The sequence below is a fragment of the Lagopus leucura genome, unplaced genomic scaffold (genome assembly GCF_019238085.1).
Source record: "Lagopus leucura isolate 7727_CA_CO unplaced genomic scaffold, USGS_WTPT01 Super-Scaffold_100001, whole genome shotgun sequence".
NCBI classification, from domain to species: domain Eukaryota; kingdom Metazoa; phylum Chordata; class Aves; order Galliformes; family Phasianidae; genus Lagopus; species Lagopus leucura.
The window spans coordinates 98,173,224-98,199,364 of NW_024962262.1; the positions used below are offsets into that span (position 1 = coordinate 98,173,224).

Genomic DNA, 26,141 nt, shown 5'->3' on the forward strand with positions numbered 1-26,141 from the left:
CAGATTGTGAGGCAATAGACCTGGAGTGAAAAGGTAAGGGGTTGCATCATAAAATGAAAAAAGAAAGAGTTAAATCAATGAAAATGGAAAGGAATTTGAAACAGGAGGGAGAATGGCTGACAAGTGGTTTCTGTCTTCTAAGAGTCAGTAGAAAACAGGCACAAAGCAGAATGGCAGAAGTGAGAAAGAGATAAAAAGGGCAATGCCTGAAATATCAGAAGGCAAATGAGAGCTAGGAGAAAATAGGAACAGAGGTAAAGACAGGCTAAATCCTGTGCTCAACTGGCTGAGAGTATATAGTCTGGATTTTATACCACTTGTGATTGTATTGGCCAGTGAGGAGAGTGCTGGAATAATCTTTCTGTGTATTTTATAGAAGTCCCTGTAGCATTGAGTTGTATTTATAGTAATCACTTAGCAAGTAGGCCCTTTTACCTTTAATGATAGAGGATCTTTTTAAACACGGGCTTCTGTCTTTAGGCTCCACACTGACACACTCTGTGATAAAGTCCCATGCAAAGTTCCGTTAAAACTGATGAGAGGGGATTTCACAAAATACAACAGGGATGATGTCATCTTTCACATTCTGCCTGAGCCACTCCTTAGTCCTGGTTGCCATAGATTGATCTGGGTTACAGCTTCCTTTCAAACATGAGGAGAGCAAGGACCCAAACGTTGACAGTTCTCTACGATGCATTCAGCCATGGAATGGCTGCAAAGACCTTGGCAGATAACAGAAAGGGAATTCTGAAATACAGTTACCAAGGGTTGATGAGAATAAATTCTTATTCTGCAATTGTCCCAGGCTCATACTGTTTTCATGTAAAACATGATCATTTTTTGAGTCAAAATGAATAGTAGCTCTAAGATACTTCTGTATGTATCCAGACTTAAACTGACGTTGCTGAGAATTTGCCCCCATCAAATCTTGCCCTAACAGTGCCATCCAGCTGAATGGTGCTCAAGAATACTCTTTGGTTGCTTTTGTGTCAATCGGCCTTTAAGTGTTTGCCACCACTTGGTGGCTATTGCAAATAATTCCCAACGTTGCTTCCCTACTGTTCCTCACTGAATCTGCCAGTGCCCCTGAGTCTGCCATGCTCAGGTGGTCCGGGACTCCTCGGGTGAGTTAAAAAGAGTGCGGCCAGCAGGTCAAGGGAGGTGATCCTCCCAGCCTTCTCTGTCCTGGTGAGGCTACATCCAGAGTACTGTGTCCAGTTCTGGGCTCCTCAGTTCAAGAAAGACAGGTATATCCTAGAGTGGAAGGCCACAAAGACATTGAACGGTCTGGAGCATCTTTCATACAAGGAAAGGCTGAGAGACCTGGGACTCTTCAGCCTGGAGAAGGCTGAGAGGGGATCTTATCACTGTTTATAAATATCTAAAATGTAGAAATCAAAGGGGTGAGGCCAGGCTCTTTCCAGTGGTGCCCAGCAGCAGGGCAAGGGGCAATGGGCAAAAACTGCAACACAGGAAAAACTGCAACATACAAACACAAAGAAGAACTTTACTTTGAAGATGACAGCATTGGCACAAAGCTGCCCAGAGGAGTTGTAGTGTTCCCATCTTTGGAGATATTCAAGACCCATCTGGATGCTTTCCTGTGCAACCTACTGTAGGGAACCTGCTTTAGAAGGGGTTTGACTTGGTGATTCCCAGAGGTCCCTTCCAACTCCTATCATTTTATGATTTCTCTACCAGGCACAGCTCCACATCATCTCCTGGCTGGGCACAGGCAGCAGGGCTTCTCAGCTATTGGTGTTCAGCCATGGGATAAATAGATTTTGCAGTAATGAAGCAGTGAAGTTTTTTTTGGTGTTGTTTTTTTTTTGTTTGTTTTTGGTAACACATGATGCTAAACATGGAGCTGACTGGATTTGTGATTACTTGTGATCCTACAGCAACAAAAATGTGCATGGCATGGCAAAAAGCAAACAGATAGAAAGTCTCCCCTGGAGCCTCTTCCCTGAGCCAAGGTGAAAGATGATGTGTGGGTTTTAAAAAAACAGGAATGAAGAAAAAAATGGCAGTGATGCTGAACAAAACTCACCAGTTCTGAGTGACTGCGGTTCATTCTTTTCCTTTGTTCTTTATTGGAGGGACGTGGCTTAGTGGGCATGGACGATGGGTTGATGGTTGGACTAGATGACGTTAGCAGTCTTTTGCAACCTTAATGGTTCTATGATTCTATGCTTTGTGTGACAGCACTCAAGTGTTGATGTGAACTGGGCCTGGTTAGCGGGAAGTTAGCTTTCTTCCAAGGAGAGCCTTTTGGATTTGCAGCTGAAGATGTGGGTACACACCAATATTTTGGCTGTGGCCAAGCACGGCTCACACAGCAGCAAAGCTTTCTCCTTTCCCACTCTGCCTGATGCTGGAGGTGGGCGAGTGGCTGTAAGGGGAGGCCTGAGGACGAGGGGCTCTCCGGTCACACCCTGCTCACAGTTAACTGGGTTGCACACAGAATGGGGTGGCCCTTTGGCTTCCAACTTGCCTGTTGTGAGACTGCCCGGGCATTGCTCTGCACATGTAAGATGCTGAGCGATTCCCTTCACTTCGCTTGTTGCTTTTTAAATATTTTTCTTTTTTTTCTTCACTCCAACTGCGTCCCTCTCCCAACCCCCGCCTTCTCCCCTCTCTGCGCTTGCCACCTCCTCCCGCTGCCACCACCAAGATGGCGGCGAGGCGCTGCCGCCCCGCCCCGCGGGCGCTGCCCTCCCTGGGCCGGCCTCTCCCCCGGCCGCCGCGGTGGCTGCTGCCGCCGCCGCCTGTCGCCCTGTGATGAGAGCATCAGCCCTCACTGCCACGTCTCCCGGGCAGCTGCGCAGGGCCGCGCCGGGTTGCCGAGCCCGTGCCGCCCGCCTCCTTTTCCTCCCGTTCCCGGGGGGCTGCGGCCGCCCGCCCCCGCCCCGCCGCGGGGCTCCGGGCAGCGGCGGCCGCCAGGTGGGTCCGCCCGGCGGCAGGAGGAGCGATCCGCGGGGAGCCCGCTCCGCCGCCCCGTCCCACCCGGCGGCCCGGGGCAGCGCTGCCCTCGGGGAGGGAGCCCGCTGCCGGCCGATGTCCGAGAGGCGCGTGGATGTGTGAGTACCGCGCCGGCCGTGCCGTGCCGTGAAGGTGCCCGGCTCCCTCCCTCAGCGGGGCTCCGGGCGGCTGTCGGTGTTCCGAGCCGTTCCTCTGAAAACGTGAGGTACCGCGTCCCGAGCTTCGCGTTTTAGCTTCGTGCCCGAGCCGCGCGTTCGGGCTCAGACAACGTGTCTGGGCTTGTTGGGGGAGCCGGGCGCTCGGAGGCCGACGGACGGGGATACGACGCGTGGAAGCGTGCGTGGGGCGGCCGGGGTGGGGGGGGCTGCTCTTCGGCTCTGGGCCGAAGGGACGGGTCTCGCGTTCCCGAGGGGCCCGGGGACGCGACGGCGGGGCCCTGAGTCCCGGGGCTGGCTCTGCACACCGCGGAGGGAACGCGGCAGCCTCCATGATGCAGCACGGGGTTAGGCCTCGCCGCAGGGGCGGCTCTCTCTCTGTGCCGGGGTCGCTTTGCTGCGTGAATGCTAGCTGGCACACAGGCAGCTTTGTTTGCAGAGTCTGGTCATCGTTGTGCGTGCTTTTCGAGGGGAATAACAGGTCCCCGGTGTCTGTAATGGCTGTAAGGGAAGGAAGATGATGTCTGTACTCAGAGTGGTGAGTTGTACGGTGTTTAGAGGTGAGGTCAGCTCAGGGTCTGTTAACTGCCTGAGGTCAGAAAAGATTGGGTGACCAGCCGTCGGCCAGCACGGGAGCAAAAGGGCTCAGCTGTTTCACAGGGTACTGAGAGCAGAGAGGGACACCAGCCTTCTAACCCATCCTGTACCTTTACTCACCTCCTGACACTGCTGGTGCTGGCCTGCTTTGTTTCTGACACTTATTTCTCCTCCCAGGAGTGCAAGCTTATCCAGCTGGGCACTTGGCTTCCTCAAGGGTGCTCTGCTGGTAAAACCCAGCCAATGCCAGAGTAGCTGCCGGGCAGTGCCAGCCCCTTTGGGAGCTGTGCTGAAGCCTCCCCATACCCTTTCTCAGACAGGAACTTCTTCAGGCGAGGACGCAGCCACTCTGTTTCTGTTCTCAGCTGTGTGACTGCTGTCTCGCAGCACAAATCAGCACACAGTGTGGGAATGCCATCCAGATCGTATTCGTTTGGAGGGTTCGTGTGGTATCTTGGCCAGTTAGCTGTTACACTGTGATGCGCTCTCCTAATTTTAAGGTCACAGAGTGGTGCCTGTGTACCTCCCCCTGTGCATGGGCTCACTCCTGGCTGTCTCTTGGCAGACCTGCCAATCTGCAGGCACTCATGCCCTGGTTTTTGGAAGGCCTTTTTTAATACTCCTGTTAATAAAGGCTTCCGTGTTACCTCAGCCTGAGCCACCCAAATAATTGATGATGCTAAAAAGGGTAGCATTTTCCATTTTTTACCTTCCATTTTTTACTTTGCATGTCAGTCTTTCTGACTGTACAACGGATGGTTCAGCTTCCTTCTTTGTTAGGCAGTGTTTCAATTCTGCTTGTAAGAAAACAAACAATTTTCAGAACTTGTTGAGAAGTACAGTTTAGCACCTTTCTGAATAAAAGAATACTTTTTACAAGGGCAGTAATGGCATCCTGTGGTAGCCAAGGAAATAAAGCTATTTTCATCATGGTGACCTGTCTATATTAGCAATATTGTGCGTCACTAATATGGTTATACTTGTATGTATTATTCAGTACCAGACAGGCCTAATCACTTTCTTTTTGTCTGTGCTTGCTTCGGCCACTGCCTTTTGGTTTGAAATTTACAGAGATGGAATTAAATTATATACATAGTATTTGAGGTGAGGAAAAACATTCAGCTGTGTTTGGTATCAGGCAGTACCGAACGCGAGTCTTTCTTCGAAAATGTCTGCACTGCAAATTTTGGATGTCATAAACGTAACATTTTTCTTTCATAGGCATCAAATCTGGATGTTTGAAAATACAGCAAGAGCGTATGTGTTAGAAATGGTTGTTGAGGTGCTTTCCAGTTTCTTTGAGTGTTCAGTTCAGAAGCCAGTCAGGCAGTCCATGCAGCTGTAGGGTTGCAGCTCCTAAAGGTGGGTGTGTAAGGCAGAGCAGCAGAACAGTGCTGATTCTGAGACCATACAACTCCTCAGTCTCAGAGCTTTCCCTGTGCCCTGTGTAATGAAATCATGGAGAAAGGTTTTCTGTTCTTTTGGGGTTTTTTTTGTTAGTTTACTTGTTTTTTGTTTCTTTTCTCATCCTGGCAGTTACATGACAAGTGGATCAGTTTTGTTTTAGTGTATGAATACAAAAGTTAGAGTTGAAGGGGCTGCATTCATACTCTGGATACAAACAAGGTGTTTTGTCAATGCAAAGTGGTGCTTGAGCATCTCTGTTTAGAAAGTTAGTTGAATTTGTTTACTAATAGAACATCCAGGTTTAGAAATACTACTGATTTTTCAACCATTGTTATGTTTGTTCGTTACAAAATTGTGGATCCTGACATATAGATGGGCAGAGAAACACAGAGGAGGGTTGAGTTTGGTTTGCAGAATCTACTGAAGTGCTTCGGGGTCTTTGTGCTTTGTCTTCAGCTGTCATAATTAACTCTGCAGTATGGTATTGTGCTACCTAACACACATTTTCCTTCTGAGGCCAGATTCAAGACTAGGCTGGATGTGGCTCTGGGCAGCCTGGTCTGGTGACTCTGCACATAGTGTGGGGGGTTGAAACTAGATGATCATTGTGGTCCTTTTCAACCCAGGCCTTTCAATGATTCTGTGATTCAATTCTATACTACTTGTTCTTCTTGCGTTGCCATTCAGCTGGAGACCTGGTACAGTTCAGCATCAGTGCTGCTCTGCTGGCTTAAACACAAGAAACTGTAAGTAAGATACGACTTTATGGCCATCAGCCTTCCTCTTCTTGCAGCAGTCCTTTTTCTCTGCTGACACCGAGCCCCGCTCCCTGCCTGCAGAGTTTGGCCTACCACAACAAGACATGATATCACAAAGTTAGCGCTCCCCTCTTCTTCGTTCACCTAACCACAGCAGGTCTCTTGTGATGGAAACTTCAGTTTCCATCACCTTTTTTTTTTTTGTTTTTTTTTTTTAATCTAAACCACAATTAGATGAGCAGCAGATAGTTGATAGTTTTAAAATTAGTGATAGTTTTAAAATTAGAGGTAAACCTCTGTGTGACTTGGCTGAATCATTCGTGAGCTGTCACAAACTCTCCTGGAAGATTTCCTGCCATTCTTCGTGAAGTATATTCACTTAGAGTCACTTCCAACCTTTTTTGGACTCGGACAGAACGTGTTGCAAGCGGAAAACAAGGCTTCTAGTGGGAAGTGAGTATTGTGCAACCAAGTTAGAAAAGCTGGGCTGGCGACCACGATGCAGCAACATCCAGATGTGCTGGCTGGTCTGAAGTATTCGGTTGGAAGCAGCATCATCAGTAGACTTCTGTGGCCCAAAATGCAGAGCATTCATGCAAATTCAGACCGCTAAACTGGTCTTGGTGTAATTAATCATACCAGGGATTATTATGTCCTATTGCATTTCCTGCTCTGTATGTGCTCATATGAGGTTCTGAATGCTGCCTACCAGAGAAATGGAATTGAGATCCTTACTGTTTGGTGGAGAAATTGCATGGCCAAGTGAAATGGATAAAATATTGCCTCTGCCTGTTATTTAAGATGGAAATAGAGGGTAGTTGATGTATTCTCATGTGTTCTGTGTTTTAATGCAGATTAAACACTCCTAATATACAAATTATGACTTAGAATTCTACTTTTCCACAGTGTCAGGGATGCCCAAGCTTTCATTGCACTGATACTTTCTGATTCGAATTCCAGTCTGGGGACTTGGAGAAAGACTCAAGAGATGCAGGGAGAAGTCAGGTCCTCCATGGAATCTGCTGGATCTGTTTTGATCGGGTGTGGGGATATATATGTATACATGTACCTGTGTGTACACAGTACCAGTCAAAGTTACCTTCCATGCTGTGAAGACAAAAACACCAAACAACTTTGCACAGTGCTTTTTGTACTCCACGTCTTCAAACTCACTGCTGCAGATAGCAGATGCCTGCCTTATTTTTAGCTGTGTGAGGACAAAATAGAAAAATCCTAGTGACTCCCCATGGTTTGTCATCGTGGCTGGTCTCCATTAAATTAAACATAGAGGTTGGCAGAGAAGCAAAACCAGCAGGAAAGCTGCTTCTGTTTGTTTTTAAAAAAAGCTCGTCTAAAGCACTAGAATAATACTATAAAAATATTCACTACTACATACAGAGAACCCCCAGGAGGAGAAATACTTTGTCCAACTGTTTATCCTTTTTGAGATAAGGAAGTAGAGGCCTGAATCAGTAAAACCACTTCTCTGCAAGTCAGTGGAAGAGGAGAGACTGAAAAGCAAAGGGTTGCTGGCTTGCAGTCACGTATTTCTGCTGCTGGTCCACATGTATGTGTTGAGGAAGGGAGAAGAAAGTGCATACTTCTTGGTGACTTGGTTGGCTGAGAATTAAAAGGTGGGTTCTTGAGGCAGAAGGAGTCCTTTTTTGTGTGTTAGCCAGTCTTAAAGCTGGTCATATGTGAACCTAGCTCCACATCAGTGACAACTAGAAGTGCCTAGATACCTGGTGAGTCTGCTGACCTCCTGGCAGTTGATTTATCTTATGGCAAAGAGTGAAGAAAAATGATTTCTAAAGTGAACTTTTGTTTCTGTCTTCAATAGTCATGTGGAATTGGAGCTTAAAACTTGTGGAGTTACATATCCAAAGCCTATTTCGGATCTGAACTCTCGAGGGCTTTCATATGACAGTGCAAGTTGTCTTTAAGAAACATATGTCAAGCTTAAATCTTGCCAGCTCTTCAGTGTGAATCTCTTGCACTGTACAAGATGGGAGTTCCTCTCCTTTTCCCATACGATTTAGAAGCATGGGAGCTGTAAGACCAAAATAACAATGATCCAACTAGTCAGGACTGTGTTTCCTGCTGATGCTGGAAAATATCAACTTTGCTATTCTGTCCTGTTTTCATACAAGAACAAGCAAATGCTTTCTTTATTCCAAAATCCAGTATTTGGCAGTGATTATTGCTGTATAGGACGGAGGAGGCCAAAGAAAATGTTAACATCTTGTGAACTGTGTGATACCGTTCTCTTGCTGAGAAGTGTCTTATTGGCCACTTGTAGCAGATTGGCCCTCAAGGACCATATGTTGGTGGTTTGGGGTTTTTTTCTTTTTTTTCTTTTTTTTTTTTTTTTGCTGTTGTTTGTTTTGAACATTATTTCACTTGTCTTCATTCATAAGATCGTTACAGTTCTTCATTAAAGTCTTACTGAGCTGTTTGCTGTGACATCCTGCAGCACCTAATTGCACAGTGTAATTACATGGTTATGAGGTACTATTTTATAACCTCACGTATGGCAGCTTTGTTCTTGCGCTCCTGTTGGCAGTAGTTCATTGACAGTGTTTAGCATCTGCATCTTCTTGCTTCCAGCTCACAAGGTCTTGAGTACATCTGTATTCTGTATCATAGAATCACAGAATGGCCTGGGTTGAAAGGGACCACAATGATCATGTAGTTTCAACCCCCCTGCTATGTGCAGGGTCGCCAACCACCAGACCAGGCTGCCCAGAGCACTTGTAAGTCTCTGAGCTTTCTGCAAAGTGTAGAACAATCCCTTGCAGTTGCTACAAACGGCCAAGCTGAGGCAAAAGAAGCTGCCTGAAGAATGCCCTATAGAAGAGGACAAGGGAATTACATAAGGAGGAGGTGTCTATGGTCCCAGCAGCCTGCTTCTGCTACTGCCATGGTGTGCAGCCGTGTCTGACGAAGGGCTCTGTCTCCCGTATACCCGTAAAGTAAGGAATTTGAGGGGGTTTCTGAAGAATGTAGGGTTTGGTTTGGAAATCCTTCTCCATTTTTAAAAGTTGCTTTTTCATACTCTGAGATAATTATATCTGTTTCCCATCCTTGAGGAGAACATCTGCAAAATGAACTAAACAAGACTTATTGCACCCACTCCAACCTGGATAGGCTTTTCCTGGAGAACTTTACATTCCTTTTGTCAGTGGGTGTGTGAAGAACTGTGACAGCTACAAATGGCAAGTGCTGCCTTCACCTTGTCTTTCTGTCAGCCTGCCTCAGTGAGGATGCCTGAAATCAGTCCTATAGTATGAAAGCAGTTTGTGGAAACTTTTTTTTTTTTTCCCTTTTGATTGTTTTTGACAGGTGTGTAGAGGACTGAGTGATGGATTTCTTCATCCTCTCATCCTCTTCAGCTGAAGTTTTGCAGTATCACAAAAGCCCACAGTAACTTGCTCATGCTGGTTGGTTTTATTGCAAAGGTGATTCCTGGCTCTTGGTCACCAAGCAGAAATGAACTTAGCAGTGCTTCACCTGACAGCAGTGATTCACATGATCTTAGAATGGCCCAGGTTGGAAGGGACCTCAAGGATCACAAATCTCCAACCCCCCTGCCACAGGCAGGGCCACCAACCTCCCCATTTAATACTAGACCAGGCTGCCCAGGGTCCCATCCAATCCGGCCTTGAACACCTCCAGGGACGGGGCATCCACAACCTCTCTGGGCAGCCTGTTCCAGCACCTCACCACTCTCATAGTAAAAAATTTCTGCCTGACATCCAGCCTAAGTCTTCCCTCCTTCCACTTGAAACCATTTCCCCTTGTCCTGCTCTGGGCCAGCTTGCAGCATCCAGAGCCCAGCCCTTGCTTCTGCTCTAGGGGGCTTTGTGCTTCTGTGTGCACTCCTTAACCTGCCCCTCCAGCAAACTGACTGCAGCGTGAGGCCGTAGAAAATGTGCTGACTTGGGAGACCTTGCCCCTAACCGGTTTGGCCTCCTTGCTCAGGGCCAGCTGGCAGGTGTTTGCCTTCCCGACCAGCCCCAGTTGAAAGGTTCTGTTTGCTCAGCGCTAGGAGACCTCTGCGCGAGCCAAATATTTAGCTTTCCACCTGATAACCTATCAGTTATTTCCTCCTGAAAGCCTTGCAGCAACTGAATGCTCTTTCATGCCTGAACCTGGTTGGCGTTTCCGCAGAAGTTTTGTAGCATCCTGGCTTTCGGTGTGACAGATGTGATGCTGCCAGCAAGGCAGCCTCGTGATCGAGGCGCAGACATCACCGTTCCTAGGCTCTGCTCATGATATACGTGTGTATTATTTGCACTGTGTTGGTGAATCGGTTGCCAGCTTTGTGTCTGAAGTTTTTTCCATCTGTAAAAATGTTTTTTTACTAAAAGCAAACAAAAAAAAAAGTAAAATTCTCGTGTTGAAAGGAAGTAAAGAATGAGCCGCAATTAGTTAGAACTCACGGCAATTCCAAAGAAAACTTAAGTATAATGTGAATTTGCTGCTAACATGCAAAGACATTGGGGCTGTGGGACAAATTCAGGTTTGGGGTTAGGTTTACCAGGCACAGTGACTTGAAGCAGGGATCTCCATGATTTGGGGGACCTTTTTCACGTGGGTTGTTTCAGTTTTGGAGGCTGGCTGGAGAGACAGGGAAATAAGTAGAAAGAGCTATTTGTCTTCTAACTGAAAGTCAGAATTGTTACAGTATGTATTCAGTCCCAGCAGTTAGAGGATCCTGTCCTATTTTCCTCTTCCTGTCCTGTCAGAAATGCTTTCACCACAGGCTAGCAGCATCCTTGTGAACAAGGTTTTATAAATAAGCCACTGTCTGGGACACAAGGAGTTGTTGTCACCTGTGGGCACCAGCCACTGCTATCTTCCAAATTTCTACGTCTTTCACGCAGGCTGAGCCGAGCCAAAAAGATCTTGCATGGCACTTTGCCTCTGTGGTCTGGAAGCTGGAGCCTCGCAGCTCGTTTGGGTTGTCCTTTGGGTTCACTCCCAGGATAGGTGCCCCTGAAGAACAGCAAGTGAGAAGCTGGCGTGCTGCAGGGTAGGGAGCTGTTACCAGACACCTGGATGCAGGATGATGTGCAGCACCAACAGCCATGGTGAGGGAGCTGCAGCAGTGCTGTTGAATGGCATCCTCGCAGATGGTGATGTGTTGCTTCACCCTAAGGTGTCACGTGCTTATTAGGCAGGAATAAGCCTCTCTGATCAAGGTGGAGATCTGCAATGAGAGACCTGCGGTCTTTCAGGCTGCGTCACTTCAAGTGAGGGTGGCCATGTTTCTCTCTCTGCTCTTGAGAGCATCTGCCTGTAGGACTTGTGGAACCAAGAAGCCTCTTGAGTGTTCTCATAGCTCTGACAGTTCTCGGACCTTGGTGCAGCAAGCTTCCAGAGGGAATTGGAAGCTGGGAGTTTTCTCCAATTAAAAAGCATTAACGCTATCAAAATAACTGGCTAAGCATTATAATGTTTCCAGCAAAGAGATGGGGAGCCAGGCAGTTTTTTTGTTCTGATGAGTCACTGACTCTTCTGAGCTGTCCCCTCTAAGTGCTATTTAGACAGCTGCTGATGCAGGAATACCATGCTTAGGGATGGCCCCTGGGGAGCAGGAAGGGCACAAGCTTGCTCACCTCCCAGCTGGTGGATAGTTGGTCTGCTGAGTTCTTCATCCCTCAGGTCTTGCTCGTGGCAGTGGTTCCTGCCCATCTCCATCCTGCGTCATTGAGGTAGGTGGTGGTTGATGGAGAAATGAAATGTCCATGTGCTGTCTGTAGTCTTAAAAGCACGAATCAGAAACTGGAGGTGCTGGTGCCTTATGTTCCTGGCTCTTCTGTTAACCATGTCACAGATGAAGGTTTCATCTCTGTCCTGAAGAGAGCCATCACAGCTCTCCATATGCATTTTCAGGACCGCTGATCTGTAGCTGACCCCCCCAATCTTCTGTGTGCATTTTTGGGATGCCTGTATCTGCCTTGGAGGGTAGGGGATCTCGGGACCAGGGCAGTTTCTGATCGGAGAATGCTGGAAATGAAGGCACTACATGTTGGCATGATGTTTGAAGGGACATCACAGGTCAACTGGGAAGAACTGTGTGGAATCAAACTAATGGACTGAAAAGTCTTTTCAGGAAAAGCTTTTATCTACCATTATTCACTTTCCGCTTGAGACTGTATGAAATGAGTGTTGATGGGCAACTGCATGGAGCGGGGGCTCTACAGATGAGACAGGAACCTGGAAGGACTGCTGGCTTGCTGCATAGGCCTTAATGAAAACTCCTAATGACTTTGGTGCTCACAAGAATCTTACCCAGTGGAGTAAAGGTCACGGGCACTTCTCTTTCTTCTCTTTTTTTAGCATATTTTTTGCAGTAGAGTTATCTCTTAATCACTGAAAACTATAAAAGAGGGCTGTGGATTGGTTCAAAGCCAAAAATGCAGGTGTGGAGTCCAACTGATTTCAACACTTAGCTTAACTTGTTCTGGAGAACTTCGGTTTGGTCTGACTAGTTCTACAAACAGAAACCAAAAGGGAAGTTTTATGGGGCAGATTTTGCTCTAACGGACCCCTTCCTAAGTTGATTGAGCTCTGGTGAAGTCAAGCTATGGAAAGAGTGGCTTGAGTAACTGCTCTCATACGTTAGCCCAGTCTGAATGTTAACGAATCACTGTGAAGGGGATTATTCAGGTGAGCTTAGAATGCAGTGCACTGACATCAGGAGGGCTCATTTCTGCAGGCATTCCTTTTTACTGGTGGGAGCCAGCATTTTCCTAGTTCACAAAGCCAAAGGGTGGGAATGCGATCATGATGCGTGTCCAAGTGTCTCTTGATGAGCACATGAAGCATCCTCGTGGGATTGTATGAATGACATCTGGTAAATTATGTGCACAAATTATTGAACGTGGCATAAAATACCCTCCACTAACTCTTAGCAACTCCGATTAGAACATCAACTTATGTGCATTGCATCCGTTGTCATCAATAGCATGCAGGTTGGGTTAGATTGATTACTTTAGCTTCCGCAGTGCCTCTAATAGTTTAATTTGGCTTAAAGCGGTTTTGAAAGTTACTCCTTTTAGGATTGTGGGGTTTAGGGTTTTTTTTTTCATCTGTTTTTTAATGCCTGAAATATAGATATTGTCAAATAGAACTCTAGAACATCCTAGAGAAGGTTGTGAGCTTTCAAATATTGCCTAGAAAGGGAAAGAAGAGCTCTGTTCTCTGTTGTGTTGTCACAGGAATAAGAATTCTGAAGTCTGCCAGAATGCAGACTTTTTCTTCCAAACTTAAAGTGTCTGATGTTTACTCTCTCCTTTTGTGCAATTTCACAACATCATTCTTTTTTCTCCACAATCTGTTTTACTTTAAGTGACCTTCATGTGGGAGTGTGCAAAACGTTCATCTGTAAAAACACCTTATTTTTTTGCTGAAATTTTGAGTTGGCTGTTGGAGTAAGAGGTGAAGCTTGAGAAACTTGTAAACCAAAGGGGAAAAAAAAAAACAAAAACAAACCAACAAAACCCACCACCCTCAAATATGTTTTTATGCCTTCTTGGAATTATTCTGTGTTCATGGTGACAGTGATGTGACTCATTCAGCAAACTTTCAGCGTTTCTGCCAGCTATGATTTCTCAAGATTTTAAAGGAGGTGATAACTGAATAAGACACAGATAATGGGTTCCACCCATATATTTCAGAGCTAGGTTGAGAGCTCCCCAGAAAGAGGCAGTGTTTTTCTTGGATTCTGGGTTGGTTCTGGCTATGATGTTTTGCCAGTAGGGCACCCGAGCCATCTCCAGAAATGCAGACACACTTCTATAAGATGCTCACTCAGTGTCACATTTCTGTGCACACGATGCTCATTAGGAATGGCTTCTGGGATTTGCACTCCAGTTTAACCCATCAGTCTGACAGCCACCACAAACTCTCCTGACTGCTGAAATCCTTGTGGTCTTGGGTAGGGTCAATGAAATGAAAGCAAAAATATGGGAAGTGATGAAGTCTTTGCCAAATAATCCATCTTCGTTACTGATACAGAGTTCCTAATCTCTCTCATGGTAGTTCATTTTAAGGAGCTGATTCACTTAAATGTCATTTGAAATAAATATTTATGAACTTATGTTTTAATGTATTATTTTTTAGGGCTGTGCTGTGCTGTTGCCTATCCACGCATTTGAAGTGCACCCATACGTGTGCATTTTGCTGCACTACCCTTTTTAAACGGGCCTCCTACTATCGTGTCAGTCAGGCTTTCTTAGCACAAAAGGGAACTGAACCATGCAATTAACTGCTTTGCTAAACCTTCATGGACACCAATTAAAGCTGTCTGTTTTGAGCTCTAGCAGAGGGGGTCCAAATTGCATACCAGCATCAGACTCTATCAAATGATGTGCTGGTGTCTAAAAAGACCTGCAAAGCTCCAGGAGCTCTTTGCACCAGAACAGAAAGGGTTCTTTCCATATTTGCTTTTGAAATATGGCATGTGGTTGTGCTGTCTCCAGCGCTGGTGGTGCTCAGTGGGAACTTCCCAGCCAACAGGAACTGCTGTAAGTTGTTGGTGGATAACATAAGCTGGCCGTTTTTGAAGATACAGCATCAGTGGATTCTGTTCTTTGTATGCAGGCAGACACCGACCCAATACCATTGAAGTCACACAATCTTTTAGGGTGGTGATGAGTGTCCCCACTTTAATACTCTGTGTTAGAATGGCTTCCTTTTGCATGAATTCATTTATTCAGGGGTGTGAAGAACTTTAGCTGTAGTTCGTTGCCTGAGTGATATTTCTGTCTCCTTTGCAGACCTGGGAAGGCTTCAGGATCGTCTGGGTCTCTGGGCACAGCCTGTTGGAGGCACTGGAAGTGGACTGGTTCCTGGTCATGCCCGGTGGAAGGAGGGGACCCAGCCGGCAGCAGCTAAGCCGTTCAGCTTTGCCTTCTCTCCAGACTCTGGTTGGTGGGAGCTGTGGAAACGGTACTGGTTTGAGAAACAGGTGAGGACAAAGGTAGGATTGTTGAGACATCTGTGGCTAGGATAATGATAAAAGCTTTAAATCCTATCTGCTCTGAACTCTGCTCAGTGGTTCAGACAAGGAACTGGGAGATTGAATCCTCTATGTGACATTATGTGAGAGTAGGCCCTGCAATGCCCACTCGAGAAGAAACATGCCCTGCATTAGAAGCCTCTTCCAGTTTCTCTTCCCATCTCTGCTATGGCACATTCCCCTCTGCAGTACTTCTCTCTGCACACTCTGTGACACATCAGACTGCGGCTGTGAGCCCCCCTCCTACCTGACAGAAAGAAAAGGCAGGAGGATGTCTATTGTTTTCTCTGCTGGACCCACACAAAACCAATTCTCACAGTTTGCAAAGCTCATCTCCGTTTTCTGGGGAAGCTGGAGGTGGAAAAAGGAACTCAGAATAATAGTTAGGGTACCACATTTAGCGTAAAGATACAAGGGCCCATACCAAAGTGAACAGACTAGATAAGCTGTTTGCTGCATGTTGAGCCTTGATCTACTTCGTATAGGTTCATCTTGACAGAGTAAAGAGATCTAAACAATTTAGTTGTGGCTTTAAAGACTTTTCTGGCCTTGATAAGTGGATGGATGGCTCAGTCTTAGACTTTAGAGGAACAAGTGATTATGGAGACCTTGGTGTCAGCGTCTTAGGGCCATAGGGGAGCATTGCTTATCTTGGTTTTGGTTAGACACAGCATAACTTACGTCTGAACATTTCTGTGCCAGTTTTGTTTACAAGAGCTTTTAGTTGTCGTAGCCTCATCCAAAAGATAGCAAAGAAGGAAGTGTGAGCACATTTGAGAGGTCAGCTTCGAGGAAGTGGCTTCATTCCATTTTTAGTTAACTTTCTTTAACAGAGGAGCTCTCAGCAGAAAGGCAGTGGGTACTTGGTAATACTGGGGAATACCCAGTATTATATCCCCGTCTACAAGAAGGGCCATAAGGAGGATCCAGGAAACTACAGGCCTGTCAGCCTGACCTCGGTACCAGCAAAAATTATGGAGCAAATCATCTTGGGTGAGATCACATGGCACGTGTGTGGTGTCCAGGAGATCAGGCCCAGCCAGCACGGGTTCATGAAAGGTAGGTTGTGCTTGACCAACCTCATCTCTTTCTACAACTGAGTGACCAAACTGGTGGACAAGGGAAGGGCTGTTGATGTGGTTTACCTAGACTTCAACAAAGCTCTTGACACGGTCTCTCACAATATTCTTCTGGGGAAACTGGCTGCCCATGGCCTGGACAGGTATACGCTTCTTTGGGTAAGGAACTGGCTAGAGGCCATGCCTAGCAGGTCGTGGTGAATGGAGTTAAGTCCAGCTGGTGACCCGTTTCAAGTGGTGTCCCCCAGGGGTCGGTACTGGGACCCATCCTGTTCAGTATCTTTATTGATGACCTAGATGAGGGGATTGAGTGCACCCTCAGTAAGTTTGCAGATGACACCAAGCTGGGAGGTGGTGTCGATCTGCCTGAGGGTAGGGAGGCCCTGCAGAGGGATCTGGATAGGCTGGATTGCTGGGCTGAGGTGAATGGGATGAGGTTCAACAAGGCCAAGTGCCAAGTCCTGCACTTGTGCCACAACAGCCCCATGCAGTGCTATAGGCTTGGGGCTGAGTGGCTGGATGACTGTGAAAAGGAAAGGGACCTGGGGGTGTTGGTTGATGGTCGGCTGAACATGAGCCCACAGTGTGCCCAGGTGGCCAAGAGGGCCAACGGCATCCTGGCCTGCATTAGAAATAGTGTGGCCAGCAGGAGCAGGGAGGTGATCAGCCCCCTGTACTCAGCACTGGTGAGGCTGCTCCTCGAGTATTGTGTTGTCTTGGGCCCCTCACTACAAGAAAGACATTGAGGCTCTGGAACGTGTCCAGAGAAGGGCAACGAAACTGGTGAGGGGTCTGGAGCAACAAGTCTTATGAGGAGCGGCTGAGGGAGCTGGGATTGTTCAGTCTGGAGAAGAGGAGGCTCAGGGGAGACCTCATTGCACTCTACAACTTCCTGAAGGGAGGCTGTGATGAGGAGGGGTTTGGCCTCTTCTCCAAGGCAACAAACAGGACCCGAGGAAATGGCCACAAGTTGTACCAGAGGAGGTTTAGGTTAGACATAAGGAAGAACTATTTCTCTCAGAGAGTGGTCAGGCACTGGAATGGCTGCCCAGGGAGGTGGTGGAGTCACTGTCTGTGGTGGTGTTCAAAGGTGTCTCGATGAGGAGCTACGAGATATGGGTCAGTGCTTGTGGTAGCAATGGTGATGGGAGGGCGGTTGGACCTTGCAGATCCTTTCCAACCTTACGATTCTATGGAAGGAGGCGGTGTGCTTCTGTCCTGAAGTGGGTGCTAATGTAATAATATCTTACTGGTGAGCAGAAGGAGTGAGCTTTAAGAACTCAGTGTGGCACAGAGTTCTTCATGACTTTTGTTTGGGGTTTCTTCCTCACTGTATACTTTCAGTCTTCCCTTTGCAATTTGAAATAACAGCTGAGCACATCACAGCACTGCTGGTAGACCAGTTTATCTGTAGTCTGCAGAAAATGCTGGCTAAGAGTTTTGTCCATGTTAAGAGGAAGATGAAGCTTACCAGCAGCCTTGTACCAGTAATATGAATGCAAGACTGATGCCATTTCTACTCGAGCAATGCCCAGTCCCAGATTCAGGACCCTAAGCATTTCCTGTCCTGGGAAACAGTGGAGATAATGTATAATGTTTACCAAGTGAATGGTATCTTTCTGCTTCAGGAATGGTAGTGCCATCAGCCTCTCCGCGCCTCCCATCACAGCACTGATTACTCCAGAGCCTGTACGTCACTGCCGGATCCCTGACCTGCCGTTAGACGGGAGCCTTCTCTTTGAATTCCTGTTCTTCATCTACCTACTGGTAGCCCTCTTCATTCAGTACATCAACATCTACAAGACTGTCTGGTGGTACCCGTACAATCACCCTGCTTCCTGTACCTCACTGGTGAGTTCCCCAGCAAAATACCATCACTTGGGCTTTGGCATTACACAGCTTCTTGTCGTGCTTCTTCTGGTCAGGATTCACCAAGACTTTGACATAAGGAGGTGAAGGGGACTTCAGTTACACCCCCATCAACCAGACTCATGTCATCCCTCGTTTTATGGGGAGAGGGGGTTGCATGGAAGGTCTTCAGAATGGTTCAGCATGGCCAGGTTCTTCAGTGAAGCAGGGTTTCTTCACTGGAAGTTTCTGCAGGCACTTGTGGTAGCCACTGCATTTTGAAATGGAGTTGAGTTTCCAGGAGCCTTCTGCCTCCTGCTGTGAGTGCCTCTTCCCCAGGGAAACAACAGAGCCTGAGAGCAGGGATGATGGAGGTCTTTGTTAGTATCTCACAGCAGATCAGCAGCAGGGGAGTTGAGGAGGGAGTCAGGTTCTCAGCTGATGTAAACCTTTCAGTCTCCTTAGTTTCTTCTTTTTTTTGCTGTCTGAATGACTTATACCTGAGTCAGCAAACCCCAGCTGTGTAAATCTAACTTCTGAAATGGTCCTTAATTCATGTAGTCGACTTGCATTGAAACATGAGGTAGTTCCTTAGTTAGTTGTGCAGACAGGTGGTGCTGGTGCTCCACTTGTCCAGCTGTTAGTTTCAAATTCACCTATGTGATGTTGGACACAGCTTTTATTGAAGAGAAAGCTTTCCATTTTAGTTTTCCTACCTGAAAACATTTTATGGACCTATATCTATTCCCGTAAGTCAAGCATTCTCACATACCCAAAATTTCCTTCTGAGACAGCACTATTCAGAGTCAGCTAACTGTTCTAGCCAGAACACATTTGATGACTTCACTAAAAAACTGTAAGGATTCCAAGAACTGTAGCTAACTTGATGCAGCCAAAATCAATATTAATATACATTTATGGCCAATGCAAATGACACTTCTTACATAACTTTGATTATCAGAGAACACTGGTGGTCACTACCACCTATTTCTGAGACGAAGGGCTAAAGTGAGCTGGTGTCCAGGACTCTGGGTTTGGCTGTCCTTGCTGTGCTTGGTTGGTGGCTTTTCCCAGGATAACTTGCAAGCTGTTCTCCACAGTAGCATCCTGGTCCTAAAGCTCTCTTTGACCCTCAAAATACCTGCCTTTGGGTGGATTTTTTTTTTCCTTATGTGGGGAAGACCTTACCTCTGGAGACATTCCTGTGTTACTTGTTTTTCTCCCTTCTCCCATGTTCCTAATAGGAAGATTAGGGGCATGCCTGTCTAAGGTACAAATGCTTTCAGCAGCCAGCTTTCCAGTCCCCACCCCAGCAGGGTGTTTTCAGAGCTCCTTCCCGTGGTGAAGAATCTTTTCTCTTTCCTTCTTCAGAATTTCCACCTTATTGACTACCACCTGGCGGCGTTCATCACAGTGATGCTGGCACGGAGGCTGGTGTGGGCCCTCATCTCTGAGGTAATGTTCCCACTGTTCCCTCTCCTGCCTGTAGTACTGACTGCAGAGCAGGACAGCCTTAGAAAGTTCAGAAAACTGGAGAGCTGGAGCATTTCTTCCCCCAGAAGAAGCCTGACTGTGAAAGTCCTAAGATTCTGGGGATGCCCTGCTGTCATGGAACCTTTAGTCTTGAAACCACTCATGTCCTGCACTACTGGATAGCCCTGTTGCTTTTCAGCTAAAAGGAGATGAAATGATCCCACTGGCTTCTGTACCCCTGCAGGCACAATACTGTAGCTTACTATCTCATGCCAGAGAAGTGGCTGAGGGAATTGCAAGTCGGGTAGCAGAATGGCAAATAGGTTAGGCAACACTGAAAGAGTGAACAGGAGATCAAAGGGAAGCATCAGAAGGAGAACATCTGAGTAAAGTGAGATAGGATTAGCTGGCAGAACTGCTCTTTCTCTCCTGGTTACTCAGAACTCTGAGGATCTAGAGCTTAGATCTTGAGACCCTCTCTGTGTTTGTGAGAGCAGAATCTGGCCGAGTATGTGCTTGAGAAAGGTTATTTTGAGGAAAATGGCAGCTTATCAACTGAAACAGTTAATACAAGTCCAGACTAAGTTTGTTTTAAAAACAAACTCCCAACGGTTAGGAGTTGTTGAATGGGTGAACAGAGAAGGTGGAATTTCAGAAGTTCTTTCATCTCTGATTTGTGCCATTGTCATTTACGTTCCCATCTCCATAAAGCCTCCCAGAGACTGGAATTTCTGTTTTGAAACCTTCTATGCAAGTTCTTGCACATTCCATTGGTTATAATCACAGAATCATAGAACGGCCTGGGTCATTCAAAGGACCACAATGCTCATCTAGTTTCATCCCCCCTGCTGTGTGCAGGGTCGCCAACCAGCAGACCAGGCTGCCCAGAGCCACATCCAGCCTGGCCTTGAATGCCTCCAGGGATGGGGCATCCACAGCCTCCTTGGGCAACCTGTTCCAGTGTGTCACCACCCTCTGTGTGAAAAACTTCCTCCTAATATCTAACTTAAACCTCCCCTGTCTCAGTTTAAAAATGTTCCCCCTTATCTTACCACTATCAACTCATGTAAACAGTCATTCCCCCTCCTGTTTATACGCTCCTTTCTGTAAGAATCTGTGCCATCTCCTGTTTGAAGACTGGAGCAAGCTGTTTTGCTGCCCTTTTGATGATTCCTCCTCTTTAAACTGCAGTCAGGTATACCTGGTAGAGATTAATGGTGGAAATCCTGATGGATTGCGTATGTGCACCATCTTCTGTTCCCTCAACAGAGAACAATAATATCTGCTTCTTTAGGAAAATGAATGCTGAAATGTGATCTTTGCCAAAGAAATAGCAAGAGGAAATGCTTTTCAGGCTGGAATATCATCAGAGCGTTAAAGGACTTGAGTGAAAATACTTTTTACTTTGCAGCTCTGATTTTTTTTTTAAGGGCCCTATTCTAGTCATGCCCTAGAACTTGTGCTTATTCATGAATCTTCTGGATTCTCCTTTACTTCTGGAAGGAAGAGGGCAGCCATCCCTCTTACAGCGTACTTCCTGAACCCTCTCACTGCTCTTCCTCTAGAGGAACCTGCTTGTCTTGAGCACCAGTGTAGCAGGGCTGCTGAACATGTCTTCTCTATTTGTAGGCCTCTCAGGTGGGCGCAACGTCAGTGATTCACTACATGGTGCGCCTGGTGCTGCTCACCCTCTGTGGCTGGGTGCTCTGCTGGACTCTGGTCAACCTCTTCCGCAGCCATTCCGTTCTCAATCTTCTCTTCTTGGGCTACCCGTGAGTAATGATACCTTGTAATTTCAGGGCACAGGGAGCACAGCTGCCTAGGGGTTAGCCGCTATGGGAATCAGAGCTGCTGGCTGTAACCTGTCCCTAAAACACAGGCAGACAAAAATCTCATCTTATGAATAAAGGGGAAGTAGGAGTAGCTAGAAGATGATGTGGGAAGGAGCCCTGACCCTACGAAGCAAATTGTCTGCAGCATGCTGTTTGCGTGACAGGCCTTTGCTGCAGCTGACAACTGAGTCATTGAGATCACTTGTTCCATGAGTGGGATTTAAAGAAGCTTTTAAGCACGGTTTTCTGAGTTAGGCATTTGCTTCGTGTGGTGTCCTTCTTGAAGGTGGCCCCTGCTTCATTTTGGGATGTCATTTCAGCCCTTCTTTCTCTCTTTTTTCCCCACAGATTTGGTGTTTATGTTCCTCTGTGCTGCTTCCACCAGGACAGCAGAGCACAGCCCCTGCCTGCGGACTGTGGTTACTTGGTACAGGATCAGATGGTGGAAGATGGGGCTTCAGCTGTCAGCAGCCTGGTCAAACCCAAAGATTTCCTTTCGCTCCTGTGGGAATCCTTGAGAGAACAGTTCAATAATCCTACATCTATCCCTACCCACAGCTGCCCCCTCTCCCCAGATCTCATCCGCAATGAAGTGGAGTGCCTAAAAGCAGACTTCAACCGCAGGATCAAGGAAGTTCTCTTCAACTCTCTCTTCAGTGCCTACTACGTGGCCTTCCTGCCACTGTGTTTTGTCAAGGTAGCTCTTGTTCGCTTCCCTTGCGCCCCTGTCTGCCGCCTCCTTCTGAATGTTGTGTGATTTGCTGCCGGGCCAGATTCTTGGTTAATTCCCCTTTTCTCTGTCTCCCCTTTGGCAGCCCGGATAGCGGAGCATGGCTGCATCCGGAGTGCACTAGTACTGCTCCTGGTTGGCGGATAGGTATTGCCATAAATGTGATGCACCTCTAGTCCCATCACCCCACTTACTAACTCCCCTTCTCCCACCCCCTGCCCTAGGCAGATGGATAGCGGCGTTCTTTGTAGAAAAGGGCACTTGTTGTTTCCTGTCTCAGATCCAACATCGTCCTGGGTTTTGAGTGCTTGGATCAGAGGCTTTGGTGTTCAGCCTGTTAGAAAGCAGAGCCAACTAGAACGTTTGGGAGCCTAAATTCAAGAACCCCTTGCCAGCGTGGGGTTGTGTTTATTGTTGTTTTCTAATTTGTATGAGCTCCAGTTGGTATAATGAAATGGGCAGGGCTCCACAATCCACGTAGCAGTCCTGGTGCAACTGGTGCTCCCGAAGCAGTTCTGTGGCAAACAGACCCTCCTGTCATCTGCTGCTAGAGGAGGAGATGCACCAGCTGCAGCATCATGCCCCTGCCCTTTCTCCTTCAGGTCAAGGAGAAGGGAGCCTTGAGTGTTTCCTAGCTGTAACCCTCTGAAATCACTGGTCCAAAAGCGCATGCCTGTAATGTGTGGTGTGGGTCTGCTGGATGCACATGCAGTACGTCCCTTGTCATTCCCTCCTCTGCTGAGTGACAGCGGTGCCAAGCTCTTGTCCGGTCTCTTTGCAGAGCACGCAGTACTACGACATGCGCTGGTCTTGTGAGCACCTCATCATGGTGTGGATCAATGCCTTTGTCATGCTCACCACTCAGCTGCTGCCTCCCAAGTACTGTGACCTGCTCCACAGATCGGCTGCCCACCTTGGCAAGTGGCAGAAACTAGAACATGGCTCCTACAGCAATGCTCCACAGCATATGTGAGTGTGGGGATGGGGAGGGCTTGGCCTGCCAGCGAGGGGCTGATGAGACATTCTGGTGGATGAGCACTCCTGATACTTGCTTATCTACTGAGGAAGCTTCTACACTCCTCAGTGTCACAGGTAGTAGACACAACTGATCTTTGTGCTCCCACGAAACAGAACTGACTGCTTTAGGAAGCTCTCCAAAAGCTTCTCTGGTCAAGTGCTGGTTTCTTCTCAGAGACAAACACTCTTGGCCGCTAGAGCAGTCACATGGGGGAAAGGGTGGCCCCACCAGCATAGCAGGCTAGGATCTTACATAGGGAGCCATTTCTTCACATTGCCCAGGCAGAGTCCTGGTGAGCTTATGAGCTCTTGCCTCTGTGTTTTTCAAGTGGGACTGGGGACACGTCCTTGTCAGAGGCTTTGGTATTTTTCAAGTTGCAGTCCATTCCTGTGAACCCATGTTCAGTGAGTTGAGAGCATCCTCTCTCCTGCTTCCCTTCGTGCTAACGCTCTGGCATTCTTTTCCCACAGCTGGTCAGAAAACACAATATGGCCACAAGGAGTACTGGTGCGACGAAGCCGATGCCTGTATAAAGCAGTTGGGCCTTATAATGTAGCAGTGCCTTCCGACGTGTCCCACGCCCGCTTTTATGCAAGTATCTCTTTTCTTGTTGGGTCACAGCTGAGGAAGGGAGGAGAGGCTTAAACCTAGCAGCTGCAGCAGAGCAGGTTGTGTGGAACAGTTTGATGCTGCGCAGCAGTCTGTTGGATCTAAACAAAAGGCCTATTCTTAGCAGCAGGGTTTTCCCATCCCAGTATTACTCAAATGTCTGGTCAAGACAGAAGTAATGGCTGCGTTGTCGGTGTTTTCTCACTGTGGTGATGCAGCTCATCAGACGTTACTGTATCTGTAAGAGGAGTGTAGCTAACAGAACATCTTCTAGTAAAATGAGAAGGCATGTCAGCTGGCCTGTAGGTTACTTTACCAGTCTTCCTCTCGAGGAAAATGACATTTTTACATGCCTTGTCTCTTACGCTGCTTTCCCTGCGTAGCAGCTAGCAGTGGCTGGAATACAAACACCACTTCTGCCCGTCTCAGTGCACTGGACAGAACTGTGCACGCACCTCTCCCCACTTCAACATGGCAAAAAATGATAAATCTGCTTTTTACCTCCACAGTTCCTCTTCCACCGTCCATTACGGCTGCTCAACCTGCTGATTCTCATCGAAGGCAGCGTGGTCTGCTACCAGCTCTATTCACTGCTGCGTTCAGAGAAGTGGAACCATACCCTCTCCATGGCCCTCATCCTTTTCTGCAATTATTATGTCTTATTTAAGCTCCTCCGGGACCGGATAGTATTAGGCAGGGCATATTCCTATCCACTTAACAACTATGGACTCAAGGCACACTAGGCCTGCCAAATGTGTACCCCTTCCCCTCCTCTACCCACAGGGCAGGGAGGGAACCTCAGAAAAAAATATTTTCGTACAGTTCTATTTTTTTTCTTGCGGCGTTTATAAATATTTAAAATATTTTATATTTTGTATACTGTTGTTTTTGTGGGGTGGGAAGGGAACCAGTGGCAATTAAATGTCGCTTTATAAACAAGGTGTTATTTTATATATATATATATATATATAAAAAAAAAACCAGCTCAGTGTGTATATACCGTATATCTATACCCATACATATATCTATGTGAAGCAACAGGATTGTGTGTGTGGTCACTGTGTCTGCTTTGCTCACACAATTGCCTCACTGTGGCACACTGTGGGGATAGAATTGCTGTTCATCAGGAACTGGTCTTCTCTAAAACACAACTGAGTGAAGAGCCAGGGGAAAATAAAATGGGGCTTTCACCAGTATGGGCAGTTCATCTGGAAGCCTCAGCACCAGGGAAGAAGATATATACTGGAAATGCACTGCTGCTATACCAATTTAGGGAAGGGAAAGAAGCAGTGTGCTGAACAGCAGGGTATGTTGCTGCTGATCAGCAAAAGCTTTTCAGTTCCCTTTCCAGGGCTAGCAGCACACAAGCATGTATTCTGAGTAAGCCCTTCTTTGCTTTAGCCCCTTTTCCTCTTCATAGCAACTTGAGGTTGCCAACTCCACCTAGAGAACGAACTAAAATCTTGAAATAACAATTTTAAGGCAGTGTATCACTTAAAAAAGGATTTGAAATAGCCTAACCTATAAAGATGGTATCACTTTTATATTGCCATCTCTACTACCTTGAGTAATTGCACTAAATTGCAGCGTATTCAGCTCTTTCCTTCAATCAGAGGTGTTCCTGAAGAAATTTATTCTTGTCAGACTTCCCAGCTCTCCTACTGCCATACAGTGCATTTTGGCAGTGTTTTAGGTATTTTGAGTATTTAAGAAGTTACTAATAGAGAGGAAATATTTTTTTCTTTTAATAAATCTGTTCTTCATAAAGTTGAACTGTGGTAGAATCTAATGAAGTAACAATTATGGCAGTATTGTGAAGGACTTGAAGATGAAAGAGACAGTATCAACCATCATTAATTAACTGTGGATGCTAGTAGCAGCTGATCTTGCTGCTTTAACTCAAGTATTTATGAAGAGGGTAATACAGCATTCTTCCATTCAGATGCTACTGACTGGAACCTTTAAGCATTAGTAAAGTGCTACCCCTCTTTTAAGAGTGGAGACATGTAATGAAAAACAAAACCAACTATACTGAGTTTGGGAAAAACTGCAACTACTTTCTGTTCCTTCTTTCCTTCCAAGGTAAGTAAGAATTCAATATTTTGTTCCCATCTCTAAGACAGCTTCTCCCACAGCCAAATCAGAAGCCCAATTTTTCTTCAATAGTTCGTGAGGTGGGAAACAAGACATATCTAAGCATTAACCATAAGCCAACTAAAGCTAAGCATTTAGGTTCATTTTGGAATGCTCTTAAGTCTTCTCCAATCATTGATGTGGCCACAGTGGTGCAAGCAAGACACAAGATGAGGACTTTCACTGAAACAGTAGTGCGGCTTTAGGGCCTGATCCTGTACAAGTAGAGCCTTCTCCAGCTGTTCTTGCTCTAATGTCATACTTTATGTAACACAACCTCATCTTTTTCTACCTCAATTACTTCCAGAAGTACATCTGTGACAAAAGGAGGTTGGCTCTGTGCTGCACTGTGGCTTCATGCAACTCGTTTCCTGCACCCAGGGTCTACTCGTGTGGCAGCTCAGTAACACTTCTGCTTTTAGTACCACACAAATTGCACTTGCTCAAAATAGCTGGCTCTTGAAGAGCTATTTTATGGCATTACCAGGTAGC

At 46.7% G+C, this 26,141-nt stretch overlaps 1 protein-coding gene across 2 annotated transcripts; it reads left to right on the plus strand.

Moving 5' to 3' along the window:
* Nucleotides 1-3,004: 3,004 nt before the first annotated feature.
* TMEM39A (transmembrane protein 39A) lies at nucleotides 3,005-24,554 on the plus strand. 2 transcript variants are annotated; one of them, XM_042868169.1, is made up of 9 exons: nucleotides 3,005-3,080; nucleotides 14,686-14,876; nucleotides 17,635-17,857; nucleotides 19,226-19,309; nucleotides 20,957-21,099; nucleotides 21,508-21,856; nucleotides 22,671-22,858; nucleotides 23,378-23,498; nucleotides 24,026-24,554. In XM_042868169.1, exons 2-9 carry the CDS (start codon nucleotides 14,764-14,766, stop codon nucleotides 24,257-24,259), a joined length of 1,455 nt encoding a protein of 484 aa, XP_042724103.1. In that variant the 5' UTR covers nucleotides 3,005-3,080; nucleotides 14,686-14,763; the 3' UTR covers nucleotides 24,260-24,554. The 2 variants fall into 2 exon arrangements, with proteins under 2 accessions (XP_042724103.1, XP_042724102.1); XM_042868168.1 differs by lacking the exon at nucleotides 3,005-3,080 and adding an exon at nucleotides 3,087-3,187.
* Nucleotides 24,555-26,141: the final 1,587 nt, after the last annotated feature.

Bases quoted from the DNA above. Each gene is read 5' to 3' on its own strand.
- TMEM39A (XM_042868169.1), top strand. From the start codon at position 14,764: ATGCCCGGTGGAAGGAGGGGACCCAGCCGGCAGCAGCTAAGCCGTTCA. The intron at 22,859-23,377 runs GTGAGTGTGGGG...CTTTTCCCACAG, and splicing joins AGCAATGCTCCACAGCATAT to CTGGTCAGAAAACACAATAT. The intron at 23,499-24,025 runs GCAAGTATCTCT...TTACCTCCACAG, and splicing joins TGTCCCACGCCCGCTTTTAT to TTCCTCTTCCACCGTCCATT.